Source organism: Vanellus vanellus, assembly GCF_965231255.1.
Source record: "Vanellus vanellus genome assembly, chromosome: 3".
Lineage (NCBI taxonomy): Eukaryota > Metazoa > Chordata > Aves > Charadriiformes > Charadriidae > Vanellus > Vanellus vanellus.
Genome location: NC_138907.1, coordinates 39,739,827 through 39,758,703, shown reverse-complemented (window position 1 = coordinate 39,758,703; position 18,877 = coordinate 39,739,827). Strand labels below are relative to the sequence as shown.

The 18,877-nt window shown below is 40.6% G+C and overlaps 2 protein-coding genes across 2 annotated transcripts; one reads left to right on the top strand and one right to left on the bottom strand.

The window, feature by feature from the left end:
* Positions 1-115: 115 nt before the first annotated feature.
* CEBPZ (CCAAT enhancer binding protein zeta) lies at positions 116-18,236 on the top strand. The gene is made up of 16 exons (XM_082480261.1): positions 116-303; positions 509-2,031; positions 3,064-3,295; positions 3,885-4,053; positions 4,686-4,774; positions 5,284-5,337; positions 6,037-6,139; positions 7,282-7,350; positions 9,726-9,792; positions 10,801-10,901; positions 12,256-12,316; positions 14,512-14,720; positions 15,758-15,841; positions 16,344-16,405; positions 16,492-16,573; positions 17,380-18,236. The coding sequence occupies exons 1-16, from the start codon at positions 157-159 to the stop codon at positions 17,517-17,519; spliced, it is 3,192 nt and encodes a 1,063-aa protein (XP_082336387.1). The 5' UTR covers positions 116-156; the 3' UTR covers positions 17,520-18,236.
* CEBPZOS (CEBPZ opposite strand) lies at positions 17,372-18,776 on the bottom strand. Its single transcript, XM_082480262.1, has 4 exons — positions 18,566-18,776; positions 17,934-17,978; positions 17,584-17,667; positions 17,372-17,480 (listed from the first exon to the last, which is right to left on the bottom strand). The coding sequence occupies exons 1-3, from the start codon at positions 18,753-18,755 to the stop codon at positions 17,585-17,587; spliced, it is 318 nt and encodes a 105-aa protein (XP_082336388.1). The 5' UTR covers positions 18,756-18,776; the 3' UTR covers positions 17,372-17,480; position 17,584.
* Positions 18,777-18,877: the final 101 nt, after the last annotated feature.

Genomic DNA, 18,877 nt, shown 5'->3' with positions numbered 1-18,877 from the left:
GAGCGCTGCCCCTGCTCTCGCTCCCCGTATGCCCCCCCCCGTACGGCGAGGTCCGCGCGCGCCATCATCCCCCCCTTGCAGGACCTGCGCTCCCGCCATCCCGCTGGGCCGGAAGCGCGCGCCATACATGCGCGCAGGAGCTTCCGGCGGGCAGCGATGGCGGCGCTGTGGGACTTCGGCGCGAGGGACCCGAAGGAGGCGGACGGTGACAGCGGCGAGGAGGAGAATGAGGATGAAGAAGGAGAAGATGGAGATGCCGAAGGATTCACGCTGGACGAGGTGCTTCGCCTCGGCGGCACCAAGGTAAGGGGGGGGATGGGTGGGCGGGAGAGAGCGGGAGCACGTGGCGACTGGGCCCCGGCCCCGACCCGGCCCGGCCCGACCCGGCCCGGCCCGACCCGACCCGGCCCGACCCGACCCTTATGGGGCGCGAGGTGTGGGGAGCCGTTGGGGACGCGTGGGCTGGCGGCCGGGTCCCCCCGTAACGGCCGTGCCCTGCCGCCCGCAGCAAGATTACCTGATGCTGTGCGCCGTGGACGAGGCGGAGGAGATGGTGGATGGCGGCAAAAAGGACGTGATCGACGACCTGAAGGCGGGGGAGCTGGAGGCTTTCGTCAGCTCCTTGGGGCTTGGCAAGTATGCGAAGAGTTGCCTGGTGGTGGAGGAGGAGGAGGAGGGTGGTGGTGGTGGCAGCGAAGAGAAAGAAAAGCCCCCAAAGAAAGAGAAAAGCAAGAAAGAAACTAACCCTCTTTCGTTAGAAGGAAAAAAAGAAAAAAAAGTCAAGGAAAAGGCAAGTGGTGTGAAAGACAGCAAGAAGAAACAAGCTGGCGGTGGTCAGGACCAGCACCTTTCAGCAAAGAAAGAGAGGCTGGAAGAAGATTTTGAATTTCACGCTAGGCAAGCAATACTGATCAAACCAGGAGGCAAATGGTATGATCTAGAATACACCAACGAATTTTCTTCAGAGCCACAAAATCAGATGCTTCTGTCCAAGTATAAGGCCTTGGCCCAAAAGCTGTACCAACATGAGATAGATCTGTACAAGAATAAGACAGATTATCAGAAGGGGGCCTCTTCGGCGTGGATGAAAACCGTTGTCTCGTCAGGTACCTTGGCTGACAGGATGGCAGCGATGACCCTTCTCATTCAGGACAGTGCGGTCCACAGTCTCCAGTTTGTTGAGAACTTGGTAAACCTCATAAAGAAGAAGGGCAGCAGGCATCAGAGCCACATGGCTTTGGATACTTTCAAGGAGCTTCTTATTTCAGATCTCTTACCAGACAATCGGAAATTATGGTCTTTCTCGCAGCGACCATTTAACAACATAGAGAAGATGTCGAGTGGTAACAGGGATTCAAGGGACAGACGATTGGTACTGTGGTACTTTGAGCATCACCTGAAACTGCAGGTGGCAGAGTTTGTGCAAGCGTTAGAAACACTGAGTCATGATTCTTTGACGGCAACAAAATCCCGAGCGCTGGCAGTTGCCCACGAGCTTCTGTGTAACAAGCCTGAGCAGGAGAAAGTCCTGCTTGTTCAGCTGGTAAATAAACTGGGAGACCCTCAGAACAAAATTGCCACCAAAGCGTCTTACCTTTTAGAGACGTTACTTCACAAGCATCCAAATATGAAGGGAGTAGTGTGCAGTGAGGTGGAGAGGCTTTTGTATCGGTCAAACATTAATGTGAAAACTCAATATTATGCCATTTGCTTTCTAAATCAGATAGTCCTCAGTCACGAAGAAAGTGCATTGGCTAACAAGCTGATAACTTTGTACTTTTCCTTTTTTCGGAACTGCATTAAGAAAAAAGATGTTGAATCCAAAATGCTCAGTGCTCTTCTTTGTGGGGTGAACAGAGCTTACCCTTATGCTGAGACTGGTGATGAGAAAGTGAAAGAACAAATGGATACATTATTTAAAGTTCTGCATCTTGTGAACTTCAGTACCAGCGTCCAGGCCCTGATGTTGCTGTTTCAAGTGATGGACTCTCAGCATACTGTATCGGATAGGTACTACGCGGCACTATACAAGTAAGTGACAGCTCTGCAGTTTTTATATAAACTTAATTTTATGAGGGAGTCACTATTAAAGTTGCAGAATCACCTATTTTGCTTTTAAGATCTTGTGAGTTTTGTGTCTCATTGGCTGAAAATTTCTGATGTTTTCTATGAGCTAGGCAAAAAAGCATGTGATTTCTTTGACTTAACATGGGGATAAAACAAATGTTAGTGATAGGTCCTGAGAACACAACGTATGCATTTCATCCTTTGCACTGTTTTCTGGTGGCATGTTTTAATTCCAGATATTATTTGAAACTAATAGATAACTACTTCTGAAATCACTTTTACAGGTACAGTGGTTCAGTCGCGTAATAGCCTAAAATCTTGTTTCCTTTTTTTCTTTTGGGGGGCGGGGACATATTATATTAACAAATTCTTTAGATGATTTAATTTGTAGTTGGAAAGGCTTGTGTTATAAAAGTATCTATTTTTTTTATCCCAGCTGTTTGTTTGGACTCTTTGTAGGATCCTTACAGGCTTCTGTTTAGTAGACCAAAGGGAAGTTGCTGATTTTTAAATAAGGAACTCAAGTTCCCCCAGAATGTGCAATGTGTTTAGGGGCCTTCCTGTGCGTGGCAGTCTGGAAAAAAGTGGAACAGAAAATGAACTTGCCAACACATATGTCTGGTCTGATTGTGAAGCATGCTAATTGCTAGCCATTTTCTTTGTATTTTTTTGAACATCTGAATAAATTGGATTTCTTCAAATAGCTCAAATTTCGAACCTGTTTTCAATGGAAGTCTGTTTCTTTGTGTTTTCTTACAGGTTTTTTGTTTACTCATACAAGCTTTTTTTAATCTTCAGTGTCTTATATATATCTAGAAATATTACACAGCTGTTGACAGTTCAGGGTTGGTCTTAATGGCTTTGAGTATTGGGGGACAAGCTGTCACTGGTCTTTTAGATGGCACTCTGAAAAATGTAGGTGATTGTTGTTAATAGCAGTTATTCTCCTATGTGTATTAAGACAATCAGCAATATTTTCTCCTATGTGTTCTACAGGAAGCTTCTAGATCCTGCTTTAGCAACCTGCTCAAAGCCATCGATGTTTCTTAATCTTGTCTATAAATCTCTGAAGGCAGATGTAGTGTTACGACGTGTGAAGGCCTTTGTGAAGAGGTTACTGCAAGTCACGTGTGGACAAATGCCACCCTTCATTTGTGGAACCCTCTATCTTCTGTCTGAGCTTCTGAAAGTAAAACCAGAGTTAAGGGTCCAGTTACAGGATCATGCGGTATAAAATATTTTCCTTGTCTCATTGTTATTTCAACATGAGCTAGTATCCTAAGCATAAGTTTCCCTAACCTGTTTATTAGCAACCTGAGGGTTTGCTAATATGTTATGTTGTGTTATGTTATGGGAGAAAGCACTTGAACAATTATAACTACATTAAGAATCTGAATAGATGAGGGTGTTTTAAGCATTCTAGTGGGTCCTGTGGACTTCATTTATAGAGAGAGGATGATTTTGTGTAAAATGCTGTATAAGTAAGCAAGTAAACATTCTTCGACCAAAAACTTTATCAAAACATGGCCGGTTTGTTTATTCTGTCTGCAGTCTCTGAAGTATAGCTATGCAGGACTGGATTTTTTTTTTTCTTTCTTTCTTCAGCCAGGGAGGGACCATTACACTTGTGGGATATAAGCTGTAAAGTTAATTTTTCAGTCCTGTATTAAGGCAAAAAATCTGTATTGCTTAAACATTGGCCATCATTTGTTTATATTTTTGTAAGTAGCTTCTTAAGAACTCTATGTGACTTTTTCTAGAAAATCAGAATAAAACTGGAAAGGAAAAGCTGCTTGTTAGCATTTTTTGTTGTTTAGGAGTCGGACGATGAAGAGTGCTTTGAGGATCAAGAAGAGGCTGAGGAAAAATTTGTGGATGCAGACAAAGAAGTAGAAGGTGAAGAGAGGAAGACCACAACAGAAAATTCTGCTAAAACAACCAACTCGAATTCAACAGCCTCATGGGTGCATCATCTGAATATGGGAGGTAAATTAGCAAGAAAATATAATTCATTTAATTTTTGACGTTCTGTAACAGTGACGTGTTGATCAAGACTTGTAAAATTAAGTGATTAAAACATTAGTTTTTCAAATTGAAGTTTGATTCAAAGTAAGCAGTCAGAATTATTTTTCTTTATTTATTAGCTCAGCAGACATGAAGAGACTGTATGAATCTGCTAGTGTATTGCACTTTATGCAGTTTATTGCATTTGTCCATAAGCAATAAACAGGCTTGGGATTTTTTGCTTCCAGGTTCAGACACCTTCAGAGCTATGTGGCCAAAGTTAGGACATGTAACTGCTCATTTGCTTGTGAAACTTGTTAGACGAATTTGTTTAGCTTTGAACCTGTTTCTAGCTTCACTCTTTCTTGAGGACCTTTTGAGACAGAGCTGGGCTTTTCAGGAGTTTCCTTGAAAGCATGTAGGAACTCACCTGCGTGCCTGATCATACAGTGGGGAAGGGCAGCTGAATGTAACCCTTATTTGATACTGAATGAATCTGTGGCCTGTCCAGCAAAGAGTGATGGACAGCATTATTGTCATGGTGAAGTGAAAAGAATATTGTCATAAAGTTACCTGAAGAAAATTAAGTTGTTTTCATCCCCTCCACCCCTCAGGCAGGAAGAATGGAGCTTTCTATGATCCTATGCACCGAAGTCCTTTATACTGTGGTGCTGAAAGTACAAGCCTTTGGGAATTGAAGAAGGTAAGGCATTCTTATGTTGCTGTTTATTGTATTTCTTAGTGTGGCCCTTGTATTGAAACAAGAAAATTAACTTGGTAGTTCTTGGAGTAACTGCCTGGGTAACATAACAGAAAGGTTAAACAACACATTGTTCAGCTTTAAGCTTGTATGTGTAACATACAATGCTGATATTCCGGAGTAGGGAATAGGAGTTTTTAAGTGGAGATTTGAACAATAATAATATTTTTTGACTTTTGGATCTTAGCTTGGTATCAGTAAAGTTTTTTAGCATCGAATTAAATAAAATTGTGAGGATGTATTTAGTTAACACAAACAAAAGATGAGAACTTGAAGTTCTGTTATTCAAGGGAAGAGCACATCAGCCTTGCACTATGTGTGTCTGCGCATCATTTGGCGAGTTATGGAGTAGTCTTATGACATAGTGGTGTTGTCAGGAATCTGATATGTCAGCACAAATAATGATTGCATTTATTTTTGTAGTAGAAATAAATGATTCATGTTTTTTTCAGCTTTCTGAACATTTTCATCCATCTGTGGCCCTCTTCGCAAAAACAATTCTAGAAGTAAGTGCTTTTACTAGTCTGTAGCTTTGAAGTTTTATTTTTATGTTAGTTGTCTTTTGTCATTTGAAAATACTTTATAAAGCCTCCTTGCACTCCTGCAGGTAACTAGCAGCTCTGCAGCACTGTAGTATACACTCAAATGCAAAGGTTTTCATGGAATTTAGGTGTTTTATCTGAAGGAGTCTGCTCACTGAAGTAATAAACTTGGTAAAAATGCGGGTATTACGTGATTCTTAATGCTTTTCTAGAGTTTTGGTCTATCTTTTTATTTAAAGTGGGTTTTTTCTATGGGGAACCCTGCTGTTGGAACAAATTATTTTTTAGTACTGTTGTGGTATGATGCCAAAAGTACTCGAACCTACACAAATATATATTTTAAATATTTAATTTCATTTGAATATTTGGTATCCAAATAGCACTGAGTATTAACTGCTATTAACACAGTACATTGCAAGGCAGTTTATCACTGAAACAAAGTGAATGAGGTGGTTTCAGTTAAGAAAATATTGAAGTTCCAAAAATAGGAACCCGTACAGGAGAGTATTAATTGGGCAGGTTTATGTGATGAAGTATCCCCAAGTCTTTGTCCTTTTAAAGTGTGGTCTAATGTTGTTCTTGGACTGTCTGAGTCATCTGTGTTTAGTTGCTGTCTTTCTAAAATGAATACCTGAACAATTTTTGGCTTTTTTCTTCTTTCAGGGAAATCATATTCAGTACTCTGGTGACCCTTTGCAGGATTTCACATTAATGAGGTTCTTGGATCGCTTTGTGTACAGAAATCCCAAGCTCCATAAAGGCAAAGGTACGACAAACTTTGCTGTACATATTAGCATATGATCTTGTTATTGATGGTGATCAAACTTTTTCTGTCAGATTGCCAAGTAACCCTTGGCGCTTGTTGAGTATTCGGGGTGCCTGTGGTGGAACAGAGGAGTGGGATCAGTCTTTAGGGCTGCAAGAGAGATGTCTGCAACTCCGAACTAGCTAACAGTCACATACTGCTGCCTCTCACATCTGCAGTGCAGAAATTGCTAAGCTAGCAGGAATAAGCAAAGTGATAGGGAAATGTAAAGACTGCAGAATGGTTGAGGTTGGAAGGGACCTCTGGAGGACATCTGCTCGGTCATGGCCACCTAGAGCAGGCTGCCCCAGCTCTCCAGATGGCTTTTGAATGTCTCCAAGAATGGAGACTCCACATCATCTCTGGATGAAAGAGTGTTTCCTGATGTTCAGACAGAGCCTCCTGCATTTCAGTTTGTGCCCATCACCTCTTGCCCGGTCAGGGGCACCACTGAAAAGTGCCTGGCTCTCTTTTCTTTGCACCCTCCCTTCAAGTATATATGTATGTACATTCATGAGATCTCCCTGAGCCTCCTCCGATCTGAACAATCATAGCTCTCTCAACCTGTCCTTACAGGAGAGATGCTCCAGTCCCTTCATCATCTTAGTGGCCCTTTGCCAGACTCTCTCCGGTATGCCCGTGTCTGCCTTGTACTGGGGAGCCCAGACCTCGACACAGCACTCCAGGTGCAGTCTCACAAGTGCTGCATAGAGGGGAAGGATCATTCCCTCCACCTGCTGGCAATACTCTACCTAATGCAGCCAAGGATACTGTCAGCCTTTTTGCTGCAGGGACACGTTGCTTGGCTCATGGTCAACTTGGTGTCCACCAGGGCACCCAGGGTCTTTTCTGCCAAGCTGCAGCCAAGCTGCTCTCCAGATGGGCATCCCCCAACATGTGCTGGTACATGGGGTCGTTCTTCTCCCGGTGCAGGACTTTGCACTTCCCCTTGTTGAACAGCATGAGGTTCCTGTCAGCCTATTTCTCCAGACTGTCAAAGCCCCTCTGAATGGCAGCATGACCCATTCGTGTGTCAGCCACTCCTCACAGTTTTGTATCAATACTAATAAAGTAATTTATTTCTGATTTATGTTCTGCTACAGAAAACACCAGCAGTGTGGTAATGCAGCCAAAGAAGAAGCAGTTTATGAAAGATATGCAGAATCTTGCAGGTAAGCCAGCCCTTTTTCAGTTAAGATTAACGATGGCTAAAAAGTTGTTGGCTGGTTGTTGTAGACTTGTGTCATCTGCGCTGTCTGCTATTTCTGCTAGCAACAAAAGAAAGTCCTGTCCATCAGGAGTACAGTGGTGGTTCCTTATGTTCATGATTACGTCTAATCTTCTTGTAAGGCTGCATGGTATCGCCACAGCTGAAACTTTGGATCCATTGAATCATTTTAAGAACAAATGACATAGAGAAAGTCAGCTACCTCAACTGTTAGCCTCTTGAGTAGAAAAACACTTTGGCTTCTACTATAGCACTTGGCTACACACCAGATTTTTTGTAAGATCTTTCTTTTCTCTCTGTCTTTCCCCCCTAATTGTCAAGTACTTTCTATTGTAGTAATTCCTTTTTCTTAGGCAATACATGATGAAGACCATACCTTTTGTTTAGCCATCCCATTAAGAAATGTGTAACAGCAAAGGACAGAGCTACTGAAAACTGCATGCCTTGTTTTCTGTGCTACTTTTGATATGACCTATGTATGCTTCCTATGTGTTCTATGATGTTATCTTTTTCCTGCATCCCCCGAAAAAGAAATGCACCCCCTGGGTAAAGAGTAGATTTGCAATCTTGTATGAAAAGTTTAGAACATTGTTACAAATTTGCTTGTAGCTGGCAATGCGACCTCTTAGGGTGGAAAAAAAGGCCTTAGGCTAATGATATTTCTAGTTAGAAGAGCAATCTGTTAGGGTACTAACCTCAGAGGGACATGAATTTATAAAATGCTAAATAAATTTTCCATGCATAAACATGCCATTCTTGTGTCTGGCATTCTAATTTTATGAATAATGTTTTTTAAAGTTCTTAAAAATATCTAAAATTATATAAAATTCTTTAAAACATATGCTGATCTAGCAGCAGTTATTGTGTATTAATGTTTTAATTTGTTTCCAATTTATCACATAATCACTTTTATTCTGCTTATTATGATTGAAAAATGACTTAAAATCTTAGAAAACGGATTTATGTAATGATTGAAATCACATTAAGCTCTTTCAGTAAGTGGTATGGATTACTCCATACAATGCCACAGCTGCAGCTATTGTTAGGATTAGTGTATGGTATCTTTGGCACTGTTGTTTTGCTAAGAATCTTCCTGCCTCCAGAAAGAGGCTGCCTTTTGTATAGTCCCACTGTTCCCAGCAATTAAGGGCAGGATTTGGTGGTAAGAAAAAGTGGTTAAAAAATCAGGGTAAACCATCAGTAAAACATGTTGCTTAAGGAGAAAATAGGTGCCATCTTCTGTGGTAGAATCTCTGTAAGATTCCCAGGGATGTGTTTTCGTCTTTAGACAGACTTTAGGTCTGTTGTGTTGCACAGAGGTTTTAGTTACACAGATTAGTTGACGTACCTTTACTGATACGTGGTTTTATGGCTATCAAAGCTTAAAGTAAGAATTTTTGCCTAGAACGCATTTGAAGGTACAGTTGGTTTATCGCATTCTTTAGTTTATTCTGAGTTGAAGGAGCAGACTGAGCATTTAGAATTGGATTTGAGGAGTTTAAGTGTTCTACAAATGAAACACCTGATACAAAAATATGGATATGTTAATATGGGTACAAAAATATGGACTTACTGCATATAGCTGGTCTCTGCTGAGGCTTAGAGAACGGAGATTGCAAATCCTCTGGTATCTTCTGCTATTCATTTGAACAGTCCTTCTGTGAATATGCTGATCTGGTTTCAGAAACTTGGACCCTTGTCACTAAGAAAATATTATAATCTGTGCCCACTGAAATAATCAGTAGTTCTTTCTTCTTTGGTTTACTTCTGACGTGGAGGAGGGATGGGGGACATATGAGGGTAAAAAGCTTCTCCGTAGGGAACCTGATCAATACACAAGTTGATCTGCTGTTGCAGTGTTATATTTTGCCTCAGTTCCTCAGAAATGGAGCACTTCTTCAACGTGCTTAGCTGGTGTGTGGTCCTGCCTTGCAGCTGCTGACAAGCATTTGTACCGCCAGGAGAAGTGGTTCCAACGTTTTAGTGCATGACAGCGAGTTTATCTCAATTCCTACGCCTTTTTTTTCCCCTTTTCCCTCTTTTTAAATGTAGGTGATTGCAAAACCTCCCTTGCTGATGTCTATATTGGAACCTGGTTAGGACTATGCCTCTTGAATTTTTCCATGGGGTCTGCTCACATCTAAGTATCAGTACTGAGAGCTGTTAGTTTGAAGAGGTTTTGAGATGAGCTCCGCTTTATTTGACGGATGGCACTTGGAACCTGCATGCTTCTGTCTGCATGCTTTTTAACCGTTTAAAAGAATAACAGTCATTTCAACTTGAAGTAAAATCAGTTCTTTTTTTTGTTTGTTTTTGCAGTCAACAGTAAGGAATTCCGTGCCAAAGATGAAAGCAAAATCCCAGTGGATGAAGTGTTTTTTCATAGGTAATGAAATACTTGTGAACATTTTTCTTAAGTGTTGGTTTTTAATGCAATGCCATCAAAACCCATTACGTTTCATAAGTATTCTCTGGTATTCCAAGCGTTTGCAAAATTTGATTAATTGGAGTGACATGTGATGTTAGTACTTTTCTTAGAATGTAATTTCAACATTTGTCAAAAATGATTAGGAAAGAATATCGCTTATGAACAAAGGCAATCAGTGCTTGTAGTCTACAATCAAATAAGCTGACATTGTAATAAAGAAGCCTTCAACAGTGGGTAATGAATGTCTCCGGGATTGTAATTCTTATGCATTAGGGGTATATTTAGAAAAAATCTGGAATATACCTTGCTTATGTTATTAGCATCAAATCTTATTAGAATGGAGCAATGCAAAATATTCAGAGGAGCTAGTTTTCTGTTGTTACATTGAAGATGACTGAAACTGAGATTATGTATTTAAAGTCTTCCATACCAGGTGCTGTACTCTTTTGCTTTGGTATATGATCAAATTTGCTTTCTGTGCTTGGTCTTCCTTTAATATGAAATGGAGAGAAAGTGATTTAAAATGGCTGACAGAAGGCAAAAACTAAGCACATGAAAGAAGAGGGCTACAGGGGAAAATGTAACAGAAATTAATGGGTGAATCTGTTTTATATATTTTTTCCTCAAATTAGATTCAAGTTGAACTTGATCCTTTCTTCCTTACCAGTATAAGGCAGATGTTCGCACCTTTCTTGTGCCTTTTTATAAATTCACTATGTTCAAAATAATTTCTGGCACCTTTGGCTGTGAAATTTCTTTGTTTTAAATCTTACAGTAGTGGCTTACTTTTTGAAAAAACAAAGAAAATATAAATCTCTGATTTGAGACGTGTTTGAAACCATTACGTACAATTTTCAACTGGCAACATACACGTGAAACAATCTGTGGGTTGTTTTTTTTTTAAAAAAACTTATCATAAAGATCATCACCTGCAATTTTGTGTCTGAGAGCACTACGTTATTTCAGATTTTATTCAAAGTTCGATAAGAGGAGAGAGAAACAAAAACGTCAGGAGGATGAAGAAAGCGTGGAAGATGTAGATGATGATGAATTTGAAAGAGCATTGGGTAAGGTGGTATTTTTCCTTGCAGTAACTATCCCAGTATTTGCTGCTTTTGCAAGTTATTAATTTATCCTTTTTATAGTTTATATTGTATAAAAGAACCAAATACAGGAATACAGAAGTGGAAGAAAACTGGCTTTCCAATTCCCATTCTATACTACTGCAACCAGCAGTTCATACTACCCGTCCCATAAGCCAACGGGATGACCATCTCGTAAAAGAGGTCTTCCCCTCACTGCTTTTTACAACAACATGTAACATTTGCGTCTTATTCTTTCTTTACTGCTTGGCCTTTTTCAGTCTTCCTTGCAGTTCCTCTCATTGTTCCTAACATGTTCCGTGAGGTTATTTGTTCAGTTAGGTCCTTGGCAAACTTCTCTTCTGCTCTTCTGTCTTAGCTCTTCCTGTAGCATGTACTTTGCTTTGGGATTAGTGTATGATTTGTTGCAGAGTCTGAATTTGTTAGTGTACCGTAAACTGTCCATTATTTTACGATTTCATATTTTACTTATATATTATTTGAAAAAAAAAAAAAAAATCCAGTTAGCTCACCACAACTGTTTTATACAATATTTTTAGAGAATTCTGAACTCCCATAGTGGGATTTTTCCTTAGTGACACAGTTAGTATGGTCTTAGTTATGACAAGAATCTGTTACTAATTGTGTTTGTTGTTTTATTGTTAGTATCTCTAATAAGTTAGCTGTCTCTGAGAATTTGCTGCATAAATTCAGAAGTTTAAATTAAGGACTTTCTAACGTTACCTTTTACTCTTTAAAACACAACAGCAGTAATTTTTCAGATTTTGTTTTTACCTGCTGTTTTATATAGCAATTTGTTTCTAAATGAGTGCCGTGGTAGGAGCTTTCACCTTCTAGTCTGCTTGCTTTTCTGTCAAAAATTATAGTGAATACTTCTAATCTGAAAATTAACATACACATTAGCTAGCAGGACATTTGCTTGGGGTATCTTAATTGAGTCTTTGTTCTATCTGATTCAGAGCAAGTGTTTGATATCTGCCAACTAAATTTGAATCACTGGGCAATTGTATCCATTTGGGTCTGTTCGCTTCTCACATTGTCTAGTTCTGGCCAGAAATTACATTCCAGATAAAAGAAAACTTTCATTATTTTTCAAAGATTTTTTTTTTTCTCAGGAAAACTCCAGTTAGCTTTAGGTAACAGTTTTGTGGATTATTTTTCTATAGGAGTAAGAACCTTTTGGTATCAGGGCCCTTTGTTACTGATGCAGGTCATATAAACTCTTCAGGAAATGAAACCTAAAAATAATATTTTGCAATGACTTTATATTTCTTTGTTTGACTTTGTTTTGTATTAATAAACAAATTTTCCCCCCTAGATACATTTGAAGCTGCTGATAATGCCATTGATGTTGGCCAGGATGACCTTGATTTTGCTAGGTAAGACTTTATATTGGTGCTTTCATCTCCTGTTTCAGTACCTATATAGAGTTTTATTCTGCAAAATTGGATTGACTTTTTTCAAAAAGACTCAGAATATCATCTTGCAGAAAAGGCAATAGCAGTTGAACACTGGGTAATGCTGCTTTTCTGCATGTCCCATACTGGAGCATCGTGATCCAGTGATGTTTATGGTCTGCTGGCTTGACACACGAGACCCGTAGTATTTTATTTATACAATGCAGTGACCAAATAAGCAAGGTAAGATCTTGTTTTTCATTGTCTCAGGTTTCTGTTTGAGAATTACCAAGTACAAAAGCAAGCAGAATGAGCCATAATGGTACTGCTGCTGTAAGGACTGGTTGTAACTGGACCTAATGCAGTAAATAAACTTTGTGGAATCCAGAATCAGAGAGCTCAGTTCTCAGGAAGTCAGCGATTTCATTAAGTAACCTATTTTTTACTTAAAGTATCTGCAGTACATCTTTTGAATCAGCACAGAAACATCTTTCTTGATGTGAAAGGAGAATTAAAGCTTAAACTTCTAGTGAAACCTGAAGCTGTGGATGTTACCTACCTGGATTTTAGCAAAGCTTTTGACACAGTTTCCCACAGAATTCTCCTGGGGAAACTGGCTGCTCATGGCCTGCACAGGTGTACTCTCACTGGGTAAAAAACTGGCTGGATGGCCGTGCCCAGAGAGTGATGGTGAATGGAGTTAAATCCAGTTGGTGTCCAGTCACAAGTGGTGTCCCCCAGGGATCGGTGCTGGGGCCAGTTCTGTTTAATATCTTTATCAATGATCTGGATGAGGGGATCGAATGCACCCTCAGTAAGTTTGCAGATGACACTAAGCTGGGCGGGCGTGTTGATCTGCTTGAGGGTAGGATGGCTCTGCAGAGGGATCTGGACAGGCTGGACTGATGGGCCGAGGCCAATGATACGAGGTTCAACAAGGCCAAGTGCCGGGTCCTGCACTTGGGTCACAACAACCCCATGTGGTGTTACAGGTTTGGGGCAGAGTGGCCTGAAAGCTGCCCAGCAGAAAAGGACCTGGGGGTGTTGGTGGACAACTGCCTGAATATGAGCCGGCAGTGTGCCCAGGTGGCCAAGAAGGCCAACGGCACCCTGGCCTGTATCAGGAACAGTGTGGTGAGCAGGACTAGGGAAGTGATCATCCCTCTGTACTCGGCACTGGTGAGGCCCCACCTCGAGTACTGCGTCCAGTTTTGGGCCCCTCGCTATAAGAAGGACATTGAGGTGTTGGAGTGTGTCCAGAGAAGGGCTACAAAGCTGGTGAGGGGTCTGGAGGACAAGTCTTATGAGGAACGACTGAGGGAACTGGGGTTGTTTAGCCTGGAGAAGAGGAGGCTGAGGGGAGACCTTATCACTCTTTACAACTGCCTGAAAAGAGGTTGTAGAGAGGTGGGGGCTGACCTCTTCTCCCTGGTGACAAGTGATAGGACAAGAGGAAACGGGTTCGAGTTATGTCAGAGGAGGTTTAGAATGGATATTAGGAAACATTTTTTCACTGAAAGGGTTATTAAGCATTGGAATAGGCTGCCCAGAGAGGTGGTGGTTTTGGCATCCCTGGAAGTGTTTAAAAAAAGGGTAGATGTGGTACTTGGGGACATAGTTTAGAAGCGGTTTTGTCGGGGTAGGTTGATGGTTGGACTTGATGATCTTAAAGGTCCTTTCCAACCTCAGCAATTCTATGATTTTTGTGATCCAAACTGGTGTGAGTAAAAAATAGTAAAGAGGAGACAAAATAACCCAAGTAACCATCTAGTACATGAACAACCATGTTTCCTTTTGAAGAAAAAAAAGTCATTTCTTTATTTAGTAGAGTTGCTAGAGATACCAGCAGTTTGTGTGTTTTACAGAAAAGACTTTCTGAAAAGGAGGAAAGGCATGTAGGAGGTGAAATGCTGAAGCTGACATTTCTGTTAATTTCAGAATAGGATTCTCTCCAGAACTTCTTAAAATGCTTGACTTTTATAATACAGTTCCATATGCTGATGTTGAAAACATACCTGAGTGCATAATACATGTTTCTTAGGTCTCAGCCTACATTTACAGTATTCTGCAATGATGTTAAACTTTTCTAACACAGTGTTTGCCAGTAGATAGATGTTATCTGGATGCAAACAGTATTTTGCCAGGTGAAATGCTAATCTTGTTACGTATTTTTTTAGTAATATAACAAAGAAAACCAAAGGTGGTAAGAAAGGCCAAAGAAGCGAGGAATCCAGTGCTGACTGGGAGGATTCTGATGATGAAGATGAATTCAGTGATCTGGATGATGAGGAAGTTTCCTTAGGAAGTATGGAGGAAGACTTTGAAGAGGATATGGATGAAGAGGGAGGTGTATTTATGGATGTGTCTGATGATGATAACGGCCTAGGTAAAGTACTATTTATTATCAAAAAACAAGAAGAAAAAGCCTTAAAAGTAGGTTATTTAAATATGTAATTACATATATAAATTGAGATTTAGTTACCTAGGTGGTAGGTTTGGATTTTATGTAAAGAAGTGACAGGAAGTCCTTCTCTGGACAATGAAGTCTTAAAATAAACTTTTCCTGGTGCAGTCTCCTAGATGCAAGTGGGAATTGGGAATCTGGGTATAAAAACTTGCAAACAAGACATGTTTCTTTCATTCCGAAAACATTGGCAGTAACAAAAGTAGCTTTATACACAAATAACTGGCTACAGTAGGCAGAAATATTAAAATATCTCAAAGAGAAAAATAAGAAAAAAAATCTGGTACTTTGTAATTTTTTCATTTTTTAGACCTAGTTAATAGTGATTTTTATTTTTTAGATGAGGTAACTTTTACTTAAATTGCTGTATCATAAGTAACAGCTTATTCTTCTAATACAGCTATGCACTCAAATTTTCATTACCACTGTAGTAACTGATCGTTGCACCTGTATGGTTTTATCTTTTCAACTGAAAAGCACAGTTTGCACAGTTATGTGTCTGGAAAACCACAGATTAATGGAGTATTTCAACTAATAAGTTAAGGTCACAGGAAGGTGATTGAGGGTAGAGGAGCTAAACTATTCATACAGCTGTTAACACATTAAGCTTTCATGATATTATTATTTCACCAAAATTACCGAGCATTCACGGTTTACAGAACACCTATTTTTAGCCTTGATATTTTATGTGTCTTAGTATCATATTTAATTCCTTTTCAGTGCTGTGGGAAAAAAGCATAAAGAATGGCACACCGCTGACCAATTTTTAATTGTCTGAGTTGAAGAAATCCCAAATTTGGTTGCATGCGCTATGTTTTAAACATTTTTAAATTGAAGACTCGGACCATTATGACAAATACGCCTAAAAAGGAATTTTAGTCTTTGCTCTGATTTAAATACATGTACATGGTGTGAGAATGAGGGATTTGCATATCTTTTTTTTTTTTTTTTCCTGTCAGACCCGAACAATGACAAGCAATTGAAGTCCGTCACTAAAAAAGGCAAGAGAAAGAAAGATATGAATTTTGTGGGATCGTTTGAAGGTAAGGAAACACTGCCATGATTTCTATTTGAGAAGGCTTAATACAAATACAGAATCTGGAAAACTTTGGAATCAGAGTGTTTTAATACAGTAGATTATCTACACTTTTGGATCTGGGTTCAGATTTTGAATAAACCATAAATGAAAAGGAGTTGGTCTTACCCTTGTCCTCCAGCCAGTGTGGCCTAATTCAGAGTGACAGTCTCCTGCTGAAGGACTGGGAATCGAAGGAGGAACTTTTGAAGGAAGGAATGAGTTTTACTGGTGGTTTGAGCATCTGTTACTAACATGTGAAGCACAGATTTGTGCTATTCACTTCTTGGTTGGAATTTTTTTTCCCTATTTTTTGGGAGGGAGGTTGAGAATAAAGGTTTATAACACAGCTATTTTAGATGGTCTTGTTAAATAAATTTTAAAAAATTAAAACCATGGTAACACTTTGGCTTAGTGTCTTTGTGAACTTGAAATTCTGTCTTGTAAGAATAATACTTTTTTGTTTGAAGGATCCAACCGAGGAAAGAAGAGAAAACTCAAAGATGCCAATATACTGGCATCTGCAGAAGAGGTAAGTTTGATCAGTGCTTAGCAAAAAGTGATCAAGCATTTTACTTGTTTCTTTGTAATAAAATAATAAAATTTGTCTCTTTAAAGTTTGGCTATCTGCTGGATGAAAATGCTGGGTCTAAGTTTGACAATATTGGAATCAACGCCATGGCCAACAGAGATAATGCAAGTAAGTACATGCTACAAATAGCACATAGTTGTAATGCCATTTTGCTTCTTCCTCTTCAGATTCTGTACTTAAAAAGATGTACGTTCTTTAACTGAAATACACATGTGGTCAGAAATCACACGGTAGGGACAGTAGCTCAACATCAGTAGGACATGACTTAGGTTTTTTCAGTTACAAGAGATACCTACTACTAATATTAATTATGACTACAGGGGTGAATAAAGGTTCAGAAAAGTGGAAGGGGCTATCATGTTGCACTTTCCCACTGTAAATAAGGATGGGCAGTATGCTGTTTGTCAAGCGTTCATGTGAATTTTGTTCTGCTAAAGAGTGACCTGGATTGTTGTGAAAGGAAGACATAAGGCATGGCTGTCTTTATCTGCCTACTGGAATATTTCCTTGCAGTATTGGTGATGCAAACGTAGTTTCCCAAAAAGAATTGTAATGAATTAAATGTGCATATGCCGATTGAATAATCGGTCCCTTGTAGAGCTTTTACAAGTCTTGCTTGTGTCACCTGAAAAATGTTAACACCACGTGCTCCTAACACAAGCGTGTCTAGCATTAGTAAAATACGAAGCAATGACAAGAGTGGTCTTAAACCCTGAGATTCTGAGATGGTAGAGCATGTTTTGTGAAAGGAAAAAACCCAAACTTTCTCTGGTGTCAAAAAAAATCAGCAGCTTCACTTTATTAACATTTATAAATACAGTAGCCAAGTTTTAACTTTTACATGATTAATCTGTATTCCACATCACGGTCAGAGGTATCCATCAGCTCTTTATTTCTCACCTTTCCTCTTACAGATGCCAAACAGATCCAGTGGGAAATAGAGCGTGATAAGTGGCTTCACAATAGGGATGTGAAAAGCATCATCAAAAAGAAGAAACAGTTCAGGCACAAAGGGCTGAAAAACAAGTACAAAGGCAAGAAATCAAAAAGATGAACTGGACATTTTAATGTGGACATTTTTAAAAATAATTTTTAAATTAATCACACATCTTTCTTACTTTAGTTCTTGCTGCTTAACCATGTCATTTGGTCATTCTCCCTTATGCCGTGAATTCCAGACCACTCATTGGATTTGTAATACACTGAAAAATAGGAGAATCCATGTTAGCTGTAAGTTAGGCATACCTGAAGGTGAGCCATTTTGTGGCTAGTTTTGTTGGATGTATAGTCCCCCAGTCCTGAGCACTCTATCCAACAGCCTGACACTCCAGCCCCACCTACACCTAACAGTGAACACTTCTGCAGTGTCTCCTGGGGTAAGTTTTAAGCAATACTAAAAATCTGTTTTATACGTAAGATGTGACCAAAGCTTCAGCCATCCTTCTGACACCAACAACTACAAACCTACCTTCCAGAATTGATGGAAACCTCTTCTGCATTGTATGCCTGAAGTCTGAGAAGAAAGATAAATCGGTTACTTTACCCAACATATTTTAAGACAAATAATTAAATGCACTATTGTTTCAACTAGATTAGTTTTACCTAAGTTTGTCTGAGCTCCTTAGTTATAGCCACTATTAAATAATGTGAACTGAATTTACTTCTGAATTGCCCTGAATTTACTACTGAATGCCCAGCACCAAGTTACCGTGACAGGCCAATACATCCATTCTCCACATTTTGGTTATATATTTTAATAAAAATGCAGAGAAATATAGCTTAAGTGTAACAGTTTGCTTGCATCTGAATCTGGGATAACAAATGCAAACTGATGTGGTGTAGGTGAAATTCGGCTTGAACTTGGCATAAGACGATGCAACTGCTGTCCTTCTGGTTCGGCGTGACTACTGTGTACCTACACCAACACGAGACACATTACTGACCCCAACACGGCACCTTTCCCCAAAACCCCCGCCCACACGCCGGGCGGTGCGAGGCGCTGCGGGCACCTCCGCCGGCCCCGGCGCGGAGGAGCTTCCGCCACCCCCCGTGACGGCGGCACTGGCGGCCGCTCCCTCCCCCGGCCGCCTCCCGCCGCACCTTGGCTGCGGTCCATGGCGCGGTAGAGCAGGAGGGCGCCCAGCAGCCCCGCCGCCTCCAGCAGCAGCAGCCCCTTCACGACGCGCCGCGCCATCGCCGCCGCCGGGTCCGCTGGTAACGACTGCACGTGCGCAGTACGGCCGCGCCGCCCTCCCTTTGCGCAGCTTTTCAGCACAGGTGGACGGCGCATGCGCGTTGTTTCCTCTCCCGTCTGTCCGGTCCTTTAATGGCGGACTCAGCGCTGGCTTGGGGGCCTGGCGGCCCCGCCAAGGCGCTAAGGTGCGGCCCGGTCGCAGACAGACGGCCCGGAGC